The sequence below is a fragment of the Colletotrichum higginsianum genome, chromosome 3, assembly GCF_001672515.1.
Source record: "Colletotrichum higginsianum IMI 349063 chromosome 3, whole genome shotgun sequence".
In the NCBI taxonomy this organism is placed as follows: Eukaryota; Fungi; Ascomycota; class Sordariomycetes; order Glomerellales; family Glomerellaceae; genus Colletotrichum; species Colletotrichum higginsianum.
Window position 1 is genome coordinate 3709344 of NC_030956.1, and position 20467 is coordinate 3729810.

Here is a 20467-nt window from a genome sequence, read left to right on the forward strand (position 1 = left end):
TCTAACTTTTATCACTATATAATACTGAAAACTAGAGCTTTTTTAGTTAGGAACCTATTTTTTAATAAATAGTTAGAAAAAGCCTTTTTTCTAGCGATAAGGAGTGGCCCGCTCGGCCTGTTGGCCCGCTCGCTATGCGGATACGTTAGAGGGGGATATACTCTATATAGATATCCTACTTGTTAGTCAGTAATCTGTACCTGAGGTGGCTATGTAGCCTAAGAGCTGGCGGCTGTCATGGCGCTTCCGCTTTGGCTGCTGTTCAATTCTAGAAACCCGTGAAGCTCTCATGGAGTCGCTTTGAGCATTATCATGGCATGGTGTCTTGTCTTATGTATCTGAAGCTGTGTGGGTTCAGGGTCCGAAGCAACACAATGCTCAGCAACGGTGAGCCTTTCTCTACGGGCCGAAACGTATAAGAGTTGCAAGTCACCGTCTTCCCTTAATAACGACCTCGATTCCTGTCCAGCATGCCACTTGGACGACACTGGTAATGCGTTCTCTGTCCGATGCTCCTTGATCTTAACGACACTGTTGTGGGCGTTAAGCCTCAAGCCCTGCGCACCGATGCAGCTCCGGCGGTCTGGCGGCTCCGTCAGCGGCGCCAGCTCACACTGATGACTAAGACCCATCCGACCCTTCACCGCGTAGGCGGCTGCCCTTGTCCAAGTGTTGCCCGGGGCATTCGCTTACCTGATGACGTCTAAACCCAAACTTCCACTCGATTCTGTCTCGCCGAGTCCAATCTCACGCGACTCCTAATCTTCACTGCCCCCGACTTTGGAGACTCACGTCCAACCCATGAATGTGCAGGAGGAGTGCTCTCTGAGTGAGAAGCAATAATGTCTGTTGTGGCCGAGTCAGTATATTCCGTCCCATCTTCCCCTCTCCCTTGGTTTTACGTCAACCCCAAACATGCCGTTGTTGACATCCGCCGTTCCCTGCGCACAGTCAAGTCCGTCGCTTAGACGCGCAGCTGGATCGGATTCCTCTGGGCCTGAGCCTCTCCCAAGAAGACGGCGAGCTTTCTGCCGAGGAGCATGGCATTTTTAACTCTGCCACGGTAGACGCCTTGTCGTCGCCGAGAATCGACGAGCTTCTGCACATCGCGAGAGCTCTGTCCACCACCTCGTCCTCGCTCTCGCTGCTCCCTTCCCAGAGGATCCGCGCTCTACTGCATCAGTCAAAGCTGGCAGAGTGGGACTTCCAGGCCGAGAAAAGCCAGGGGGCTGGGCGAGGTCATTATCAATCAGAAATTGAATGGCTCCTCATCAGCAAGGCCACTGTACAAACCTACGGAATCATCTTAAACACCCTCCTGGACCAGATCATTCCCCTGAGTGATGAGATGTGGTACTGGGACGAGGTTTTGAGTTCATATACTTATAGCAGCCTCTACACCGTACAGACATCGCCGTTACGCTTATGGGCACTGACCAAAGACGTTTACCACGAGAGCAAACATCGGATACAAAACATCAGCCACGCACCAGGAGACCTCGTTGAGTCGACGCGGACCGGGCTATCTCAGCAATGGAAACAGTTTTACGGCATTGTGCGGGACAGCATTAGAGACTCCTCGATTACGACCCTTCAGCGCAAGGTTCTTTCGCCTGTGGCCCTCAGCCGTGGTGAAGCCAGGAGGAAACTGGCCCATCTTAAGCGTCTGCGAGACATGATAGCAAGCGGTCTCGGCGTCCTTGTCGACGAAGGACTGACATTCGGCGGAGACGACGATGACGACGACAAGAGCGAGGCAGGCGTCAACAGCCACGACTGGAAAGGTGTGGTAGAGAGAAGTGTGGCTCTCATGGACATGGTCTTAAAGGAAGCGTTGGTTCTCGAGTATGGGGTCAGCGAGTTCGAGGACAAGGTCTTTGCCGGAGTCGAGGAAGATCCAGAACTTAGTATCCATATCGAGGACGCCAACGCCGTGGAAAAGCCTTCCGTTCTCGCCAGACGCCTCCTCAACATTCTCGACACCGGGCTTCCCAATCACGTCGCCGCTGCGCAGATTCTTGTTCGCAACAACGGTCGCCCGTCAAGACTCATTCGGTACTGGTTGCCCGCAACTGCCGCTCTGCTGTCGTCGACGACCATTCTCCGACTTCTCGCCAATCGGCGTGCCGAGATCCTCGGCTGGATCCAGGACATTGGGGCCACGGCTCGCGACTTTTGGTTCAACTGGGTCGTCGAGCCGACACGCAAGATTGTGGGAACTATCCGTCACGACTCGAGCAGCGAGATTGCCATCATGAGCCGAGACAGCCTGAAAGCCGACCGCGAAAGCCTGGAACGCATGGTTGTGGATTTTGCCTTGGACAAGCCTCATTTTGTGGGCGATGGCGCCTCGCTTACCGATGTTCAGATTGCCGATCTCAGGACCAAGGTCAGCGAAGGAGACGTCACGCCGGTCCTCCGCGCATTCGAAAAGGACCTGAGAACCCCATTCGTAGGCGCAATCAAGGGCGACCTCGTTCGATCTCTTCTCATCCAGGTGCAAAAGACCAAGGTCGACCTAGAGGTAGCCATTAGCGGCATCGACTCGTTGCTAAAGAGCCAGGAACTGGTCTTTGGCTTCGTGGGCCTCACCCCCGGTGTGCTCGTCTCGATCGGCATTGTCCAATATCTTCGCGGCATCTTCGGCGCCCGCAGGGGAGCCCGTCACAGCCATAAGGCTGGAAAGAGCATTCGAGTGTTGCGCAACATTGATCGAATCTTCTCGGAGGCGACGCCATCGCAGAACAATCTTCTTTCCTACAAGGATCACGGCCTGCTTCTGTGCGAGGTGCACGTGCTGCGTAACCTGATGCAGAGAGCGCTGCCCCGCGACAGGCAAAGGGAATTCCGAGAGGATTTGGACGACCTTGCCAACCTGAAAGGCATTCAGGTGCAGATTAGGGCATTGGATCGCATTCGCTGGGCCTACGCCAGATGGCTACAGTGAAGGTAAAGAGGAGGAGGAAGAGAGAGAGCCTTGGGCGCAATAACGATTCGCATGGATACACGGTCTTACGGGTTTCAGCATTCAGGTCACTTTTATTACGCACAGCGGGAACTGCCTTTGCAGTGGGATTTGTACCACATCTGTGTATTCGCTGGAGGCATGAATTGTCAAAGGAGCATTGCAAACTAGCACCGGAGCTTAGCAGGCGGCATTTGTCACTATGGACGGCGGTTGAATCAAAAAGTCGGTGTCTTGGCGCAATTGAGCATGATTATCACCAACCTACGGCGTTGATGACCTGAGGCGCGGGATAGGTAGGCGATTTCCCGGCTCGCTATGTGTGACGGTTGCGCCTTGTGAACCCCAATTGCCCGGCTCGGGTTGCTCAGATTAGGGACCCGTGACCCAGGTTGGGGACCTGGACCCTGAGGCGAGACAGTGCGATGACGTTGGCGTGGCTTTGCAACCTGGGCAAGCCTGACGAAGGCGGGAAACCGACCGAGCGCATTTGACACTGTTGACTACCTAGAGAAACGAGAGGGGAGGGGGGCAGTAAGTGCAACTGCAACTCAAGGTAGACAGTGAGGATAACGCCCAAAAAAAGAGTCCGCTGGTTAGTCGGCCAAACCGGGCTTTGTTACAACGAGCAGGTGATTGCTGATGGTGTTGACCCTGGTGCTCTTGCTTCCGTGATAAGGACAGTCAACAGGACAGATTGCGGTGCTTGCCAGGGAGAGGTAACGACGTCGGATCTACGTCGGAGGGCAGCGAAAGGTTAAATGGAGGAAAGCAAAACCAACCTCCTTGGTAGATCCAAGCGCCTCGTTGCAGAAATAAAGTGACGTTGCGGACAGGGAGTTGGTGAAGTAGGCAGTGTAGTGTTGTTCTCTGGGAGAGTCAGCAGCGGGCTAGGTACGTTGCGGACAGTGTGCTAGACCGCCCACCACCAGCACCAAATCCCTTAGGCCCTGTCCCAGCAGGACCAGCACAAGCGCCAGTTCAGGTCGGGTCGGTCAAGCAAGAATGGCCGGGTCGTGTCTTACCCCAGACGAAGACGCCACTCTCACCCCCCCTAAAGACAAGCGATTCGACGGGGACGCTACGCTGCCTGGTGCTACGTACCTCCTCCTCCCTCCCTCCTCCCTCCTCAGTAAAGTGGACTTGTACAGTGCCCGCCTCTCGCCTGCAGCCCGGAACTGACTGCATACGTACCTGTACTCTGTACCTACCTTGCCTATTCCTACCTTCTCCTACCTTACGGCAGACAACCAGGCCGATTTCCTAACACATCCCAAAACCGATTCCATCCCACCCCCCCGTACCTCCGAATCCGACGGCAAACATCGCGACAACTCTCTCTCCTTCTAAATCCCCGTCATCTCGATTACAACAACTAGCTCGGCACCCTTACGTCGTCCCGGAGAAGCATCACTGTCCCCTCAAGATCGACCCTCTTGGTTCTCAGTCCCTGACCATACGCCGCCGCCAAAATGTCGAACAACCGCAACTACGACTTCCTTGTACGTGTCGAATGCCGCTGCCCCTCCCTACACTTCGTCCCACCCCTTGGCTCGAGACGGTCGAGTCGAATTCCCTGAATGCATCCCCTTTATTTTGGGAAGGCGCTGTCCTTCCCTTGCAACAGGACCATGAGTGGAACAAAATACAACATCGTGTTCACATGTGGCTGACAAGCACCCCAGATCAAGCTGCTGCTGATCGGCGACTCGGGCGTAGGCAAGTCCTGCTGCCTGTTGCGCTTCAGCGAGGACTCCTTCACGCCGTCATTCATCACGACTATCGGCATCGACTTCAAAATTCGCACCATCGAGTTGGACGGCAAGCGTGTCAAGCTCCAGATCTGGGATACTGCCGGCCAGGAGCGCTTCCGCACCATCACCACCGCCTACTACCGCGGCGCCATGGGTATTCTCCTCGTCTACGACGTCACTGACGAGCGGTCTTTTAACAGTACGTTCTCTCCCTTGCGCCTCCCAGTTCATCTTCACTCCGACTCGGCCGAAGCACTTCAGCCACACATGTGACAAAAGGCTGACCACTCTTCCCAATACAGACATTCGCACCTGGTTCGCCAACGTCGAGCAACACGCCACCGAGGGCGTCAACAAGATCCTCATCGGCAACAAGTGCGACTGGGAAGAGAAGCGCGTCGTCTCGACCGAGCGCGGCCAGCAGCTCGCCGACGAGCTTGGTATCCCCTTCCTCGAGGTCTCTGCCAAGAGCAACATCAACATCGATAAGGCCTTTTACTCACTCGCCGCCGACATCAAGAAGCGCTTAATCGACAACCAGAAGAATGAGCAGCCCGCTGCCTCGGGCGTTAACGTCGGCGAACAGGGTGGAGCCGGCGGAAAGTGCTGTTAAAGTGGGATAGAGACGAGAAGAGAGGCTCGACTTTGCTCTGTTTTTCTAAAGGAAGAAAGCAAGACTTGACTTATGTTTTGGGGGGGTTTTGGGTCGATTCGGCGCTGCCGCCGGGGGCACAGCGCTTTTCCACGAAAGGCAGAAAGACATGCAAAGAAAAGAGGGGTTCCCCGGCATTACGGGTCTCGTAGTAGACCTGGTCGTCAGGAGAATGACAATTTCGGAGAGAGGGAGACATGTTCAGGGAAACCAAGGAACAGGCCCGGGGGTATCGGCGAGGGAGGGGCCTTGGGGGAGTCGCGAGTATGGCGGCTCCGTGGCAGGATGTGTTGGCCGGGCTGGGAGAGAACGGTACACGGCGGCGCCCGCCAACCTGCCCACCCACCTACCTTTGGATCCCAAAGAGAAGAGTACTGTGTGGTTATTGTCATGTGGTTTCTTGCCGATAACGCGCTTTCATCCCCTAGAGAGCAAATATCTGGTCTGGAGTTTCGGTTTCTATTTCTGGGTCTTATAATACATGCGTTTTTTTCTCTCTCTCTCGCAACACAGTCCGGGGGCCGATCATGAGGCTCGTCGCGAGACCTGGCATGAAGGCTACATTAACAAACCCGGTCCTGATGAGGGTCTTCCAATCCTACATGTTGTCACATGTGATTGGGCCAGATATTGGCTCTTTGAGGCATATTTGCCAACATCCAATATAGTACAGTTTGAAACCGATTTAGCCGCCTCTTGATCACCATACAACGTGGGTGTTCAAGGTAACGGTCGAGCCGTTTGATAATACAAACTCCTTTCTGTGCCACGCGCGGACGAAACGTCTGGCCTCGTGCACATCGGGGAACGACAGCACGAAGCGAGCCGACGAAGCATTCTCGTCGGGCACGCCGCCGCCCCTCTGCTGTCCCTCAGAATCCACTAACGGCGGCGGTGCGTCGTCATTGTCGCCATACCTCCACTCGGATTCGTCGGCATCGGGGTTATCGCCCGGCACGATGGCCCGGCTGTCTACCTTGAGCGCGAAGTAAGGACGCATGTGTTGCACCGGCCAGCCCAGGTTCCGCTCGCGCGCGTCGCGGCGGAGCCAGTAGGTCAGCATGCGCTGGTCGATAGTGCCGCCGTCGACCGAGAGGATGACGTGGGAATTTGCGCGCGGAGGAGGCTCGGGCGTCATGCTCAGCAGGCCTTGGATGCTGAAAGTGCCGAGGCGGGCTTCAGTGGCGCGGTCTAGCTTGTAGATGTGCAGACTCAATGGGGCCCTGGACGGGGGCGCAAGGGTGAAGATGGAGGAGGCCGAGCCGCCCGCTTCGGCGTGAGAGGCCGAGATGGAGGTCAGGGGGGCTGCGGGGGACAGAAGGGAGCGGCGCACAGCGGCATGGCGGCGCTGGGCCTCCTGTTGATAGGACGCGGCGGCGGCGTACGAGTCGAATAGGATGAAGTAACGGCCCATGGGCTCGAGGGTACTGTAGTCGTAGGCCTGCATCACTTTGCGGATGGAAGTGGACCAGCCGTCAAGGTGGTGGCCCTGGGGGCCGATGCGGTAGAAGTCACTCTCCTGGAGGTTCGGGCTGGCATTGGAGAGGATGAGCATGGCAGAGCGGTCGACCATTGCCGCGGAGGATGATGTGGCGGTGGTTGCGTTGCCGTTGTCGGCGGCGGCGGGGTCGCTCTTCGGGAGAGAGTCAAGCCAGGATTGGAGGTCGTCGTGGTTGATGTGTCTGTCTTCGTGTAGTTGTTGCTCGGCCTGTGAACGCCCTCCTGCCGCTGCTCCCGGTGTTGGCTCTGGGGCCGAGAAGAGCTCGGTAAAGATAGAAGGGCGTTCATCTCCAGCTGTCCCAGCCTGGGCCTTTGTCGCCGGCGATCGTGATTCCAGGATGCTAGCGATCTTGGCTGGCGCCTCACGTTCGGCAAGTCTGGACTTCTGCTTGTGCTCAAACACGCTTTGCTTGTATTCTGCCGAATCGGATTTCCCGTCGGCCGTGGACGTCAGGAAGCGGACCTTGACTTTCCCGTCCCCATCGCCCTTTTGCGTTGCGGTCGAGGCACCCCCGTGGTGCCGGCCGCCCCCCCGACGCGGTGTCGTGATATCCCCATCGGGGAAGAGCTCCTCAAATAGGGTAGGGGGTCTTGGCTTGGACTGTTTCCACGAGGGATTGTCGTCTGCATTGCGCTGGGCTCCGACGGAGAAGTGCCGTACCCAGCCGGCGTAGGGTCTAGGGCGCCATCGCGGCGTCAAGACGGAGGCGGAGGCGCGTGGCAAGGGCAACAACGGGAGCCGTTGTCGGGCGGCGGTCGTGGTCATTCGGGCAGCTCCTCTTCCGATCGAGCTGCTCAGCCCTCGGAGGTCAGCCCATTGCATGGGGCCCAGATGGAATCTATCAGCGCGACGGGTGGGCGGCGCGTCGTGTGTGATTCCTCAGAGGGAATTTGGCGTGTCGTCGGAGAGTCGGGATGAAAGCGGTGGGAAAAAGGGTTGTGGTAAAAAGGAAGTACCAACCTAGGTAGCGAGCGCAAGGAACGAGGTCGGAGCTGGGCTTCAACGGGCTTTCTTCGCTGACGGCCCCGGGGATGTGACGTTGGACGCTTGCAGGGGAGGTACCCCCGTACCTGAGCTGACGTGGGGCCGGTCTTGGGATGAAAATTGTTAGGGGACTTTGAATTTTTCACGGGTCTCTGGATAGGCGGGCACTTACACGAATCTGGATTTGCGTCTTGGTTGATTCGCTTGTGGACAATATCTTCAACCAACAGGGTCGAAGGAACTCTACGAAACTGAAGAAACCTCCAGAGTGGGTGGCTCTCCATAAAGAAACGGTCTCTGGGGGAAGAAAACTACTGATGCAAAGCTGTCGTGGTTGCTTGCGTCTGCCCTGAGAAAACTCATTCATCCCCGATCTCATACAGCAGGGTTTTCTTCATGTCATACCCCGGTCCGGCCCTACACCATTAGCAAGAAACGGCCACTCATGTGGGCAACGACGGGTGCTGAAGAATAGCATCAACCGAAGAAATCCAATCCGTACGACAAGGCGATGAGAAACTCGAGGTCGCAGACGAATTTTCTTTTATTTTCTTCTCGAGTCCGAAGTCCCTTTTCTGTGTCCCGTTCATCAGTTCGATTGATCAGTCCCAACCTCTCACTTTGCCTTTAGTGAGATACCCACTCTCCATAGTGAAGACGTCGACAACGGTAGCGACGACTCCGACAGATCACTCCGGCACGGGATAAGATGGCCAAGACCATCGATGGCAAGGTCCGCCCCCTCGCGCCATTTGACAAGACACTCGAAAAGTCGACGCTAAAAGGCGCGTCCCGGATCTATGTCAACCGGGACTCCCTCATCCAGCTCACTGGCAGCGTCGACAACGGACGGCGCTGCGTTGTGACGAGAAACGTCGCTCAGGATGCGGCCAAGTCCACGTCCACAACGGAGCCGTTGCATCGCGAGGCGGCTCTGTGGACTTTGTCCGACAAGAACATCAGCCCCAACATCATCCTCATGAGCGAGGCGTACCGCGAGGCCTGCGGGTTCGAGCTGGGCGACCAAATCACCATCACCATGTGCGAGAAGACCGTCATCCCCGACGCCGAGGCCGTGAACATCCTACCCGTGACTACGTCGGAGAGAGAAAGAGCCGAGATTAGTGCGTGGGAAGGCGCCTGGATTGGGGTGATTCGGTTCTATCTCGGTCAGTACTATCAATTCCGTGCACATCCATCATGGACATTTGTGACATTTCTTCCACCCCGAAACTCATGTTGAAGAACGCTGACCCCGTCCAGGGCGCGCCGAACATGTGTTCCCTGGCATGAAGTTTGAGTGTGTGGCGCCAGGGGCCAAGCAGATGTTCAGGATTACAACCGTCGACGGTCAAACAGACAACGTCGCCCGCTACGTCGTTTCAACAATACCGAGCATTGTCTCCAGCGAAGAGGAAGAAGAGCCTGTTCAAGAGGTCGTCCGGGACGTGACACGGCTCGTTGTCTCCAACATTCCGGGTCTGCACGCCGAAGAGAAGAGGCTGAGGAGCTTCCTCCGCGGCTTCAACACCAACTTCGTCTACAAGGGCCAGCAGAAGTCCTGCGGCATCGTCATCCACGGCGGTCGGGGCACCGGCAAGTCGTACATCCTGAGCCGTATAGCGGCCACGGGCTGGGGTAGGGTCTTCCGCATAGAGGAGAACGACAAGTCGTCCACGGTGGAGGAGATCTTCAAGCAGGCGCGGACGATGCAGCCCAGCATTATTCTTATCGATGGCCTGCAGGCCTTGATCGGAAAAGACAGGGCGAACTCCACGGCCATCATCCAGAGATTGGGACAGCAGCTCGACCAGCTGGCCGAGGATGCGGTGAACAACGGCACCCTGCCCAAGGTCGTCGTTGTCGCCACTTGTCTGGACTACATGACCGACGTGCCGCCTGAGCTCCAGAAGAGGACGAGGTTCGAACGAAACATCCCCCTCTCTATACCCAATGCAGAGGGCAGGTTAGAGATCCTCAAATCGTTTGACATACCCGTGCAGCCAGAGGTCAAGGACGTAATGCTGGTCAAGTTGTCACAACAGACGCACGCTTTCAACGCAAGCGATCTCGACAGGCTCATTGAGAACTCGATGATCATCTCGGCGGAGCGGCTGGACCCAGACGAGACGGGGTACGACGAGGAGACGATGGGGACGCCGTACCTCTCGCGCGAGGACCTGGAGCAGGCACTGCGCTCTACAAGACCAACAGCCATGCACGACGTGAACCTAAAGCCCCCAACGATCCACTGGCAGGACGTCGGTGGCCAGGAGAGCCTCAAGAAGGCCCTGCGCAACATGATCACTCTCACGACGACAAATGACCCGACGGTCCAGAAGCTCATCCTGACACCGCCCAAGGGTCTCCTCCTCTACGGCCCGCCGGGCTGCTCTAAGACTCTGTCGGCGCAGGCCATGGCGACCGAGTCGGGGTTCAACTTCTTCGCCGTCAAGGGCGCGGAGCTGCTCAACATGTACGTGGGCGAGTCGGAGCGGGCGGTGCGGCAGCTGTTCGAGCGGGCGCGCGCCGCGAGCCCCAGCATTATCTTCTTCGACGAGATCGACTCCATCGGCGGGCAGCGCGCCGGCGGCGGCGCGGCCGCCAAGAGCCAGGGGTCCGTCAACATGCTTACGACGCTGCTCACCGAGATGGACGGCTTCGAGGCGCTGTCTGGGGTGCTGATCCTCGCGGCGACGAACCGACCGGAGGCTATGGACCCGGCGCTACTTCGCCCCGGCCGCTTCGACCGCATCGTGTACGTCGGTCCGCCAGACGCCGCGGGGCGCGAGGCGGTCTTCAACCTATACCTGCGGAAGCTGCCGCTCGCGGCCGACGTGGACGTGGCGGAGCTCTCGCGGTTGTCTGAGGGCTTCTCAGGCGCCGAGATCAAGCAAATCGTCAACGTCGCGACGGAGCCGGCGTTGAATAAGACGCTGAACAAGACGTCGGGGCAGGGAGCGGCGGACGGCGGAGCCAGGCTGGACGGCGGCGAGATGGCACAGGACCAGGTGCGGGTGTGCATGCAAGACATCGTCGAGGCCATCAAGTCTGTGCCCAAGGGCATCACACAACAGATGCTGGACGGGTATGAGAAGTGGTCGAAGCAGTTCATGAAGCACCAGAACCAGAAGTAGAAATAGAAATAGAACGTCGTGATTGTTCCATGGGTTGTGGCTTTTGGTCTCTCTAGTGGCCGTTGGTTGTTTTCACGTAGGTATTCAGGGGTACTCGAAAGACTATCATGGAAATATTATGGCCAAGCACGGATGTTACACTTCGAACCCGGCCTGCGTGCATCTGGACCAGCCAGCACCTAACGAAGCAGCAAACGGTAGTGAATGACAAGTAGATGCACTCACTCACCAAGCGAACTAGTCATACGCCCACGATGCTAGCAAGCAAAAGCCCCTGCCCTGAGAAGAGAGGATGAGACTTGATTGTACTAAAGCATCCCGCACGGATTTTTTTTGTGCCCCCATCACGTCTCCATACGCCTCGGTGCCGAGTTTCCTGAATTGCTTCTATCTTCGCAACTTGCCCGTGGCGAGGAAGGCCTTTTGTCAACGAATACCCTCGTGGTACAGGGGGGCTTCTCCGTGTAGGGAGTCGCACCGGCGGTTTCCTGGCTGGATGGCATGATCGCCTGGACCAGAGGTCAAAAGGCCGCCAAGGCAATGCAGGCATCCAAGTAGCAGCGACATGAGCTGCGCTGTCCGGTGCGCTCCTGTATAGATCTGGGACCGGCATGTGGTGTGATGTGAGTTGCGGTAGAACATCGGGCGGTTACGGGATCACAGCCAAGACTTGTAATGGGGCAGACAGAATGCGAGTGTACTTTCACATGTTGCGATAGACTCAAATGAAGCCCCCGGCCTGCCCCACGTAGAGAAAAGCCTGATGCATATATCCAGATGGTGTTGGTGGTGCAACTGCCCGGGCCAGAGACGTGCGTGATTGGCTTAGTGCCTAATGGCGGGTTGTAAGTGGCACCCGAATCCAGGCTTCTGAATGGATCATCTCGGCCAACATCTGGTGACGGATACAATGGACGAGGTGTGCTTCAGGCTCTTCTGAGTGGCCGAGTGACCGCTAATGCAGCTCGGATAAGGGCGCGCGCGTCAGCCCATTCAGGTATTGCTTGATTCGAGTAGAGCTTTCAGAAAACGAGCACTACCCTACCCGGCTTGGGAAGGGCTAAGGGTCCGATATGGTGTTGCCCTTGACCTTAGGAAAAAGGGAGACAAGGAGAAAAGAGAAAGAATGGCAGGGTGGAGCACCAGAGTGCCTGATGTTTGGGCCAGCTGGAATCCATTACGCATGACCGTGGTTCGACACGTGAAATGGGCGGTGTGTGGGCACCCATTGCAAGTTGGTTATTGGCCCGATTGTAACGGCGGGAGCCGCTATGGGACGACTTGTCGTTGAGATCGCCTTCTGTAATTTTTCTGGACCTCGTCGTTTCCCAGGGGAGGGACACTTTCAGAATGGGAATGGGCTAGTTGTACCAACAGAGGTATTGTGTCGCTGGATTACTATCGACCTACCTAGGTACCACACTGTCAAAGAGCCACGCTAGGGGGAAGGGGTCCTTGCAAACTACCTAGGTACCTAGGTAGGCAAATTGTCCACTCATCACGCTTCTTTTCCTCAGTGATATGCTACCCCCCCCCCCGACAATTAGCTGCACGTCGTTCGAGACGGGACGAACGACAAGTCTACCACCCGTCTTTCTTTAAAATTGAAAAGGGCAACTTGTCTTACTTCTTTCTTCCTTCTCTACTCACCTCCCTCTGCCTCCTCCCCTTCAAAGTAAAACACTCTCAAGGAGATTGGGCGCATTCCCAACGGCCACTTCCAAGGCTCCGACGGCGACTTTATGCAACATTCAACAACGTACTAATAAAGCTTTCTCTGCACAAGTCTTCAAACACCACCGCCGCCGCCACCACGACAGACCGAAACCCCTCCCCGGCAGCTCGACGCTTCAACAGCAACCCGAATCCAACTACACGACCCCCTCCAAAATCAACTTGAAATGACCGACATCTCGACAGCAGCTGCCAACGCCCGCGCCGAGCGCCGCAGCAAGTACCACGAGGCCGATGTCGTCGTCGTCGGCGCCGGTGTTTTTGGCTGCGCCATTGCCTACGCCTTGGGCCAGCAGGGGAGAAGCGTCATCCTGCTCGAGAGGTGGATGAAGGAACCCGACCGCATTGTCGGCGAGCTTCTGCAGCCTGGCGGCATCGTCGCCCTGCGCCAATTGGGTCTGGCCGACACCCTTGAGGGTATTGACGCCGTGCCCTGCAGCGGCTACAAAGTCAGCTTCCACGGCGAGGGAGTCGACATTCCCTACCCCTCCTTTGACGAGAACGGGCGCATGATCCACCCCTCCAACAGCACCGAGTCGACGTCTTCGAGCGCAAAGCAGAAGGAGGGCCGCTGTTTCCACCACGGCCGCTTCATCATGAACCTCCGCAGGGCTTGCCAGAGGCAGGAGAACATCACCATTTTCGAGACCGAGGTGACGGCAACGGTACGCGGCGACGACCAGAACACGGTCCTGGGCGTCAGGTCCAAGACGACGGATCCCGTGACGGGTGATAAGAAGGACGACTATTTCTTTGGCCAGCTGACCATCATCGCCGACGGCTATGCATCCAAGTTCCGCAAGGAGTGCCTCCCCGAGGTCCCCACGGTCAAGTCCAAGTTCTACGCACTCGAGCTCATCGACGCCCCCATGCCATCGCCCGGGTACGGCCACGTCGTCATCGGCAAGGCCTTCCCCGTCCTCATGTACCAGATCGGCACCCACGAGACCCGCGCCCTCATCGACGTGCCTGCCAACATCCCCGAGGCTGCGCCCGCCGCCGGCGGCGTCCGCGGCTACATCAAGAATGTCGTTGTGCCGTCCCTGTCGCCCCAGATGCGGCCGTGCTTCGAGGCCGCTCTCGCCGACGGCAAGATCCCCCGCTCCATGCCTAACTCATACCTGCCTCCCTCGCGACAGACGGCGAACGGCATGCTCCTCCTCGGCGATGCCCTCAACATGCGTCACCCCCTGACGGGCGGCGGCATGACCGTCGCCTTCAACGACTGCGTCATCCTGTCCGACCTGCTCCACCCCTCGCGCGTGTCTGATCTTGCCGACCCCGTCGCCATCAAGAACGTGATGCGCGAGTTTCATTGGCGCCGCAAGAGCCTGACTTCCATCATCAACGTGCTGGCCATGGCCCTGTACGCCCTGTTTGCCGCTAACGACCGCCAACTGCGCGCCCTGCAGATGGGCTGCTTTCAGTACTTTCACCGTGGTCACGCTGCGGAGCCCATGGCGCTTATGGGCGGCCTCATGCACCAACCGTCTAGGCTCGCCTACCACTTTTTCAGCGTCGCCTTCCTCGCCATCTGGCTCAACGCCCTTGACGTCATGAGCGGCAGCGTCTTTGGGTTCCTCAAGGCGCCCCTGGCGCTCATCGACGGCATCCTGATTCTCTGGAGAGCAAGTGTTGTGTTCTTGCCCGTCATGTGGCGTGAGCTGAGATAGAGGTATGTAGGTGATTGATGGGGAAAACCCACGGTTATTAGATTAGACATGAGCGAGAGGCGTTGGCGGAATGAGTGATGAACCAACTAAAGATGAGAAGGAAGTGGGATTTGGAACCCTCCTTCCGGGGTCCTCTGTTAGGAGGATCCTCGGGCTGTACATATACACATACACATACGACGAACCATGTTTGGGACGGAAGCGGATCATTGGATCACTGGGTGTAGATAGAGGCGTATTAGGCCGCATTATAATCTTAATATGTTCAAAACTTCTGGCATTGGCAATTGTCCTGTTGCAAGTTGATGTGTGAACTTTTCTTTGCAGCAAACCAAGCCCAAAGGCACTGAGGTGTGAAATATCAAGGTTCTTGTTCTGGGAGCGGCAGTACTGTTTGGGACATAGGTTGTTACCGGACGAAAGGACTTGATTCGTCTTGGATCTGTCGGTATGCCAAGATTGCATGCCATTGTGGAATGGCTCTGCTGGCGTCTGTGTTTCTCGCCTGGGGAGTAGGTATCGAGATTGACAAAAGAAGATACCACTGTAATTGCTCCTGGGGCAATGATCAATTACTCTCCCTAAACCCTCATCTAAATATCTAAAGGCAACATTTTTTAAGTCTTACTTCTACTCTACAGCTAGCCTTAATAGAGTTTGCAAAATTGTATTATATTAGCGCTATAGTTGCAGCAAATAACGCATTATTAGGCTGCTTCTTTAGTTTCCTAAGGGCTGTTAGTCCTATATTAGCTAGATTTATCTAGATAGCCTGCAAAATCCTCTCTAAATAAGCGGCTATTAATATGTTTAGCTTAGCTTCTCTAGAGATAACTATAGGCTGTTTGTCTCTAACCCAACACTTTTAGAACTAAACTGCAATAATAGCCTCTTGTAATTCAAGGTATAATTATGTAGCACTATAGAATAGTAGTTATCCTTAAGGCAATGCTAAGTCTGTCATATAGGGAAATCAAGTCCACTAACTAGACTGTAATTAAGGTTGTAGTGTAGGCGTGCGGGCGGACTTGGGGTTTGGAGGCAGAGCGTTTGCCGAGCTGACGGCACATTTGTTGCACGCGGTTGCCGGACGTCTGTGATGGCTTAAAGGTGACGACAGTCGGCGTTAACAAACGCTGCGTGTTCGTTCTTGTAACACAGAGCAACACAAGCAACAGCATATAATTCCTAGCTCGTCTACAGCTACTGATTCGAGTTTGTCAAAGATGATGTGCTGATAGACCGTAGCTGTAAACTGGGCTGAATCTCACTGGCGGGGTTTTTACTGTCCTGCATGTCACGATAGCCTCAGCATCTGCAGGGTCTGTTTCAGTCCCTTGGAGCTTCGATGATGACATCTCAACTCCCCTTCCTCTTCCGATGACACCTCTTGGACGTCACCTGCTCCGGGAAGGGAGGAGACGCTGCTTCAGGAGAAGGGACCTTCCCTTCCACACCCTGCTCCCGCAATACGTCCTTCCCTCCCTCGCACCGAAAAAGATGGGTATATAAGGATAAAGTCTAGCAGAAATCCTCAACACAGTACAGAGTCGTCCACATGATGAATGCGGGGGCCCTACCCGCAATACTCAAAATCAGAGGGAAAAGCTAAGCTGGTACCCTGAAAAGGCGTTCACTTGACTCTATAAAATGTTGGCGGGGGTTTCTTTTTTTGCATGTTTTATGAACTTGATTGGTACCATAAGAACCGTGATATTGCACGCATCATCTTTTCATGGTGGGTTCCGGGGTGCAGTGTGTGGCACTGGAGATAAAACAGACAGAACTGCTTGCACCATGGGAGAATTGAACGCAGATGGTAAGAAACGACAGATTATTGAGGCTGAACCATTTGAACTACGAATCCTCGCACAGTTCCATTCTTTCTGTTGTAGAAGATGGAGTTGGTCCTGCCGAGGTCGCAATAGTGCTCACAGGAAAGGGGAGGAGGAGGGGGGTTTTCCTTCCCCGCCACCTAAGCTGCTTCTGGCCCGCCCACCTTGCCCGCCCACCCCTCCCTCTGCCTCTTTCTTTGCATCTAATACACTTCCTCGGACTAGGCAGTAACTTTCTTCTGTTGTGTTGTCGTCTTCCCTCGACCAGACCCATATCGGTGGCCATCTCAACATCGTGAACGGCCCTCCTGGCTGACTGCTGCAGGGGGGTCGTTGGGGAGAGGCACTCATATCGACCTGCTTCTCAGTCAGCTTCTTCTTTGATTTCAGTCCCTCACTGAGCCTGGGCCGCAAAAGCATCATCGTACAATTATGTCGCCGCTATTGGATAATGGCATCAAGGGGCAAACTCGATTGTGACGCTGATTTTCCGCGTCTAGAACCAACAAACTGGTGTCCAGCTCCTGGGGGTCCGTTGATCCTGCTCGTAGCTCTGAATGGAACTGCCGGACCTCCGACATTCTTCTTGGGAGGAAAACAAAAAAGAAGCACAAAAAGTAAAAGAATAGAGAACTCAGATTAACAATGCTGGGAGTCTTACGATTGTTACCTCTGTCGAGGCAACAGCTGCTCCGCATTGATTTTCTCATCACCGTTCTCAGGGCAACTGAGCCTCCCCGCAGGGGGGGGGGAATCGACCTTCCTTGACGGAACATCGACTCCCATCACAAGCAGGAAGAACCACCCGTCCTTCCCTCAATAGAAAGCCAGAAGTACCATCTCTCCCCCTGATGCTCACTTGTATATAATGCCAAAAAGTGTCAAACGTTTTCAACACAGTCCCGATGATGACATACTAAACCCAGCTTAGCATGCAGTAGTACTGCAAGATGCTAACAACATCTCAGTTCTGAGGGAAACCAACTCCTCCGAGCAGGGGAGTCTTTTTTGAACTTGTTGCCTTTTTATAAGTCTTCTCAGCCTGGGTGCTATCAGGGTGTCGTTGGTACCAAAATGTCCGCAACGTTTTCTTTTTCAGTTCCATGGTCCTGGGAGAGCAACACGATTGTCGGTTTGCGGACAAAATGACAAATTCACCAGTCTCCCGAGAGGGATCGAACCAAAACTTCGGGAATCTTGAGGATTTGAAGCAGGAGACCCGTTCAACCACAAAACCTTGCACGGTGGTATGCATGGCGTCAAGAACTGGCAGGAGAGAAGTAGATGAAGGTGGAAGGCGGTTCTGTGAGAATGACCTGAATGAGGGAGCTTCAGCCCTGCTGCTTCTGAAACCGTATGACATGGTCAACACAGGGTCGAAGGGGTACGTCGCTCTTCAAGGCAGCACCTGCCATTCCTCTTGAGAGACAGTTCGTGTTTCTCCTAACTCACAAGCTTGATTCTACATGGCCTTGGTCTTCAGGAGCTGCGATGAGACAAAGTAAAGGACGACAGACAGAAAATCATCAGTCAAGTAGGTGTAAATAGGGCATTAGAGTGCATTCTGAGTGCTGGCATGGCTGATAATTCTACGGTGCCGCAAGTGGCTCTTTTTTAACCGTGTCAGCTGTCTTCTGCTGGCAGACAAAGAATGGCCTCGCGGTACCATGGCCAATACGACTCCTCAATCCACGCCCGGAGATATTGTAGTGCGCATACAATCTGATAGACGCCCGTGGCCTTTGCGGTTGAGCCAATGTGCTGGCTGGTCCACAGTGTCACACGGTCATCGCGCCTCGTGCTCGCCACGAACGACCAGTCGTGCCCCTGGACGATGATGCCGGGGAGAAAGGCGGGCAACGTCGGCGCATCAGGCCCGGCGCGGCTGGCCAGCCTGTCCAGCAGGCGCCACTGGGCGACGTGCCAGGTGACAAGCTGGGCTTCGGCGCCCTCGACGAGGCCATCTACGCCAACCTAGACGTCACGACGGGCGGCATCTCGTGGAACCTGGTCTTCCTGGCCGCCCATCCCGAGTACCAGGACCTGCTCGCGGCCGAGCTGGCGGCGCGGAACGGAAGCCCTGACGAGCGTCGCCGGTACATTCTGGGAAACTCGACGCTCCTTGCCGCGTGCATCGCCGAGTCGTCGCGCCTCAGGCCGCTGGCGGCCTTCTCGGTACCGCAGTCGGCCCCGACCGAGCGCCGGGTAGACGGCTATCGGATCCCGGCCGGGACCGACTTCATCGTGGACTCGTACGGCCTCAACCTCCGCAGCGGGTTCTGGGGGCCCGACGCGGCCACGTACCGGCCGCAGCGCTTTCTGGAGAAGGGCGCCCTGGAGATGCGGTACCACTTCTGGCGGTTCGGCTTTGGCCCGCGCCAGTGCATGGCGAATACGTTGCCGACATCATGATCCGGGCGCTGATGGTCCACCTCGTCGAGAACTATCGGCTGAGTCTCTTGGATGCCAGCGAATGGGGGCGCAACCCCGAGATGTGGATCAATCACCCGAGCATGCAGATTCGATGCACGAAGAAGAGCGGATGATGGTGGCGTGCTTGGGGTTCCTTATTTCCTCACATTGATCACCTGTCGTAAAGGGGTGCACATAGGTATAAAGATCATGAGTTGAAAGTGGCTTATAATTAAGGTAAAGTGATTAGGCCTTACTACCTCCATCTAAATAAGTATGCGGAGCGGCATTCGCGTGGTGCGGAACTGGGCCCACTTGAGGTGGTCCGGATTATCTGATGTTCCGGTTCCGAACGCCATGGGCCCCACTTGTGTGAGGTTATCACGACATCACGCCAATCACGCTGGCGCTGCACTCGGTCGCAGTAAAAGATTAGCAGAGTTCACGGATGGGGTTTTGAACAGGTCGGACTCTAGATATTTCTCAATTTGATGCCTGCCTGCCTGCCTGCCTGCCTGCTTCTCTGCCGTCTTGATGGACTACCACTCAATGCTCGACGACGACCTCAAGAATCGTCCTTGTTGCCCCAACTCCAACTCTACTCGTGGCAACACAATATCTACTTCATCTACGTGTGGCCGTACTTGGGCGCCACAGCCATGACCTCCTTCACCGCCGGCCGGTCGAGCATCCGCTGACTCCAGGCCTGGATGTGCGGCCAGTCCTTGATGTCGACGCCGAGGAACTTGAACATCCACGGCATCGCGAATGGGAAATGAAATAGGAGAGGTCGGCCACGGTAGGCCGGTTCTTGAGAGTCACGTAGTCCTGCCCGGGCTCCGCCAGCCGCTTCTCCATCACGTCCCACTGCTTGAGGACGTTGCTGTGGAGTCTGCAGTGCGGCAAGGTTAGACGATGGTCTCGCGGCGTCGCAGACGTCCGTCCTGGCGGGGTAATCTTACTTTTCAATGGTGCGAGGGAGCTGAACGGGCTCCTTGCGCGTTGAGTAGCCCCGGAGGAAATAGAGCCAGTACTTGGCCGTCGCCCTGTCGTAGCGCAGGCAGTCCAGGTTAGTCGGTGGTGAAATGGCCCGCCAAGCGGCATCGTCACAAAACGCTGTCGAGAATATGAAAGGCCTCCTCACCCAAATGCCGGCAGTTTGGTAGGCGGTCCAAGACAGGACGCAGCCTTTCTCAAAGGCGGTTCGGCCACCCCAGAGTCCTTCTGTGTCAAAGCGATCCACGATGTACTGCAGGCACGCGGTGCCCTCGAACACGACGACCTTCTCCCCCGTCTCGGGGTTCTGGTCTTTCAGAGCCGGGACGTAGCGTTCCGGGTGCACCGAATAGTACCAGGCATCGTGCGTGTCGATACACGACAGCACGTGGGGGAACTGCAGCTCGCGGGCCAGGATCAACGGCTTGATGTAGTTGATGTACGAGGTCTCGTCCGCTGGTAGACAGCGCCATAGGGGTCTCTGTCAGTCAGTCCCACGACTACAGCACACATGTAAAACTGGGTGGGGATGATACGAACCCTTGATGATGTAAAAGATCAGTCGTCCGTCGTACTCCATATCGCCCATGGCCACCTCGCCGTTTGGCTTGTTTTGCACGTCCATTGTGGGGTGTTGATGAGATGCTGAGTTGGTCGGTTGTCTGCTATGTAAAGGACCCTTCGCTTAGTTACTGAAGTCAAGCCGCTGAACGGTCGGGAGGTCGGTGTGAGACTTGGGTGGACGGAAGTTTGACTAACACTTGGTTGGCATGCCTTTTTTGAGTTGGCTGTGATACAACGATAATACTGCATGCTCAAACGTA

General features: G+C 55.9%; 7 protein-coding genes across 7 annotated transcripts; 5 read left to right on the plus strand and 2 right to left on the minus strand.

Moving 5' to 3' along the window:
• Positions 1-842: 842 nt before the first annotated feature.
• Positions 843-2947, plus strand: CH63R_04640 (ATP synthase regulation protein NCA2; the record flags this gene model as incomplete). The annotated part of the gene is made up of 2 exons (XM_018299615.1): positions 843-859; positions 952-2947. 2 exons carry the CDS (start codon positions 843-845, stop codon positions 2945-2947), a joined length of 2013 nt encoding a protein of 670 aa, XP_018160861.1.
• Positions 2948-4437: 1490 nt separating this feature from the next.
• Positions 4438-5332, plus strand: CH63R_04641 (Ras-like protein Rab-8A; the record flags this gene model as incomplete). Its single annotated transcript, XM_018299616.1, has 3 exons — positions 4438-4467; positions 4651-4918; positions 5022-5332. The coding sequence occupies 3 exons, from the start codon at positions 4438-4440 to the stop codon at positions 5330-5332; spliced, it is 609 nt and encodes a 202-aa protein (XP_018160862.1).
• Positions 5333-6071: 739 nt separating this feature from the next.
• Positions 6072-7694, minus strand: CH63R_04642 (uncharacterized protein; the record flags this gene model as incomplete). The annotated part of the gene is made up of 1 exon (XM_018299617.1): positions 6072-7694. The coding sequence occupies one exon, from the start codon at positions 7692-7694 to the stop codon at positions 6072-6074; it is 1623 nt and encodes a 540-aa protein (XP_018160863.1).
• An 871-nt stretch (positions 7695-8565) lies between these two features.
• On the plus strand, positions 8566-10993 carry CH63R_04643 (ATPase; the record flags this gene model as incomplete). Its single annotated transcript, XM_018299618.1, has 2 exons — positions 8566-9025; positions 9120-10993. The coding sequence occupies 2 exons, from the start codon at positions 8566-8568 to the stop codon at positions 10991-10993; spliced, it is 2334 nt and encodes a 777-aa protein (XP_018160864.1).
• Positions 10994-12894: 1901 nt separating this feature from the next.
• Positions 12895-14400, plus strand: CH63R_04644 (Squalene epoxidase; the record flags this gene model as incomplete). The annotated part of the gene is made up of 1 exon (XM_018299619.1): positions 12895-14400. One exon carries the CDS (start codon positions 12895-12897, stop codon positions 14398-14400), a length of 1506 nt encoding a protein of 501 aa, XP_018160865.1.
• Positions 14401-17902: 3502 nt separating this feature from the next.
• CH63R_04645 (Cytochrome p450 oxidoreductase) lies at positions 17903-18647 on the plus strand (the record flags this gene model as incomplete). The annotated part of the gene is made up of 2 exons (XM_018299620.1): positions 17903-17944; positions 18012-18647. 2 exons carry the CDS (start codon positions 17903-17905, stop codon positions 18645-18647), a joined length of 678 nt encoding a protein of 225 aa, XP_018160866.1.
• A 628-nt stretch (positions 18648-19275) lies between these two features.
• CH63R_04646 (Glutathione s-transferase) lies at positions 19276-20268 on the minus strand (the record flags this gene model as incomplete). The annotated part of the gene is made up of 4 exons (XM_018299621.1): positions 19276-19392; positions 19470-19539; positions 19610-20099; positions 20184-20268. 4 exons carry the CDS (start codon positions 20266-20268, stop codon positions 19276-19278), a joined length of 762 nt encoding a protein of 253 aa, XP_018160867.1.
• Positions 20269-20467: the final 199 nt, after the last annotated feature.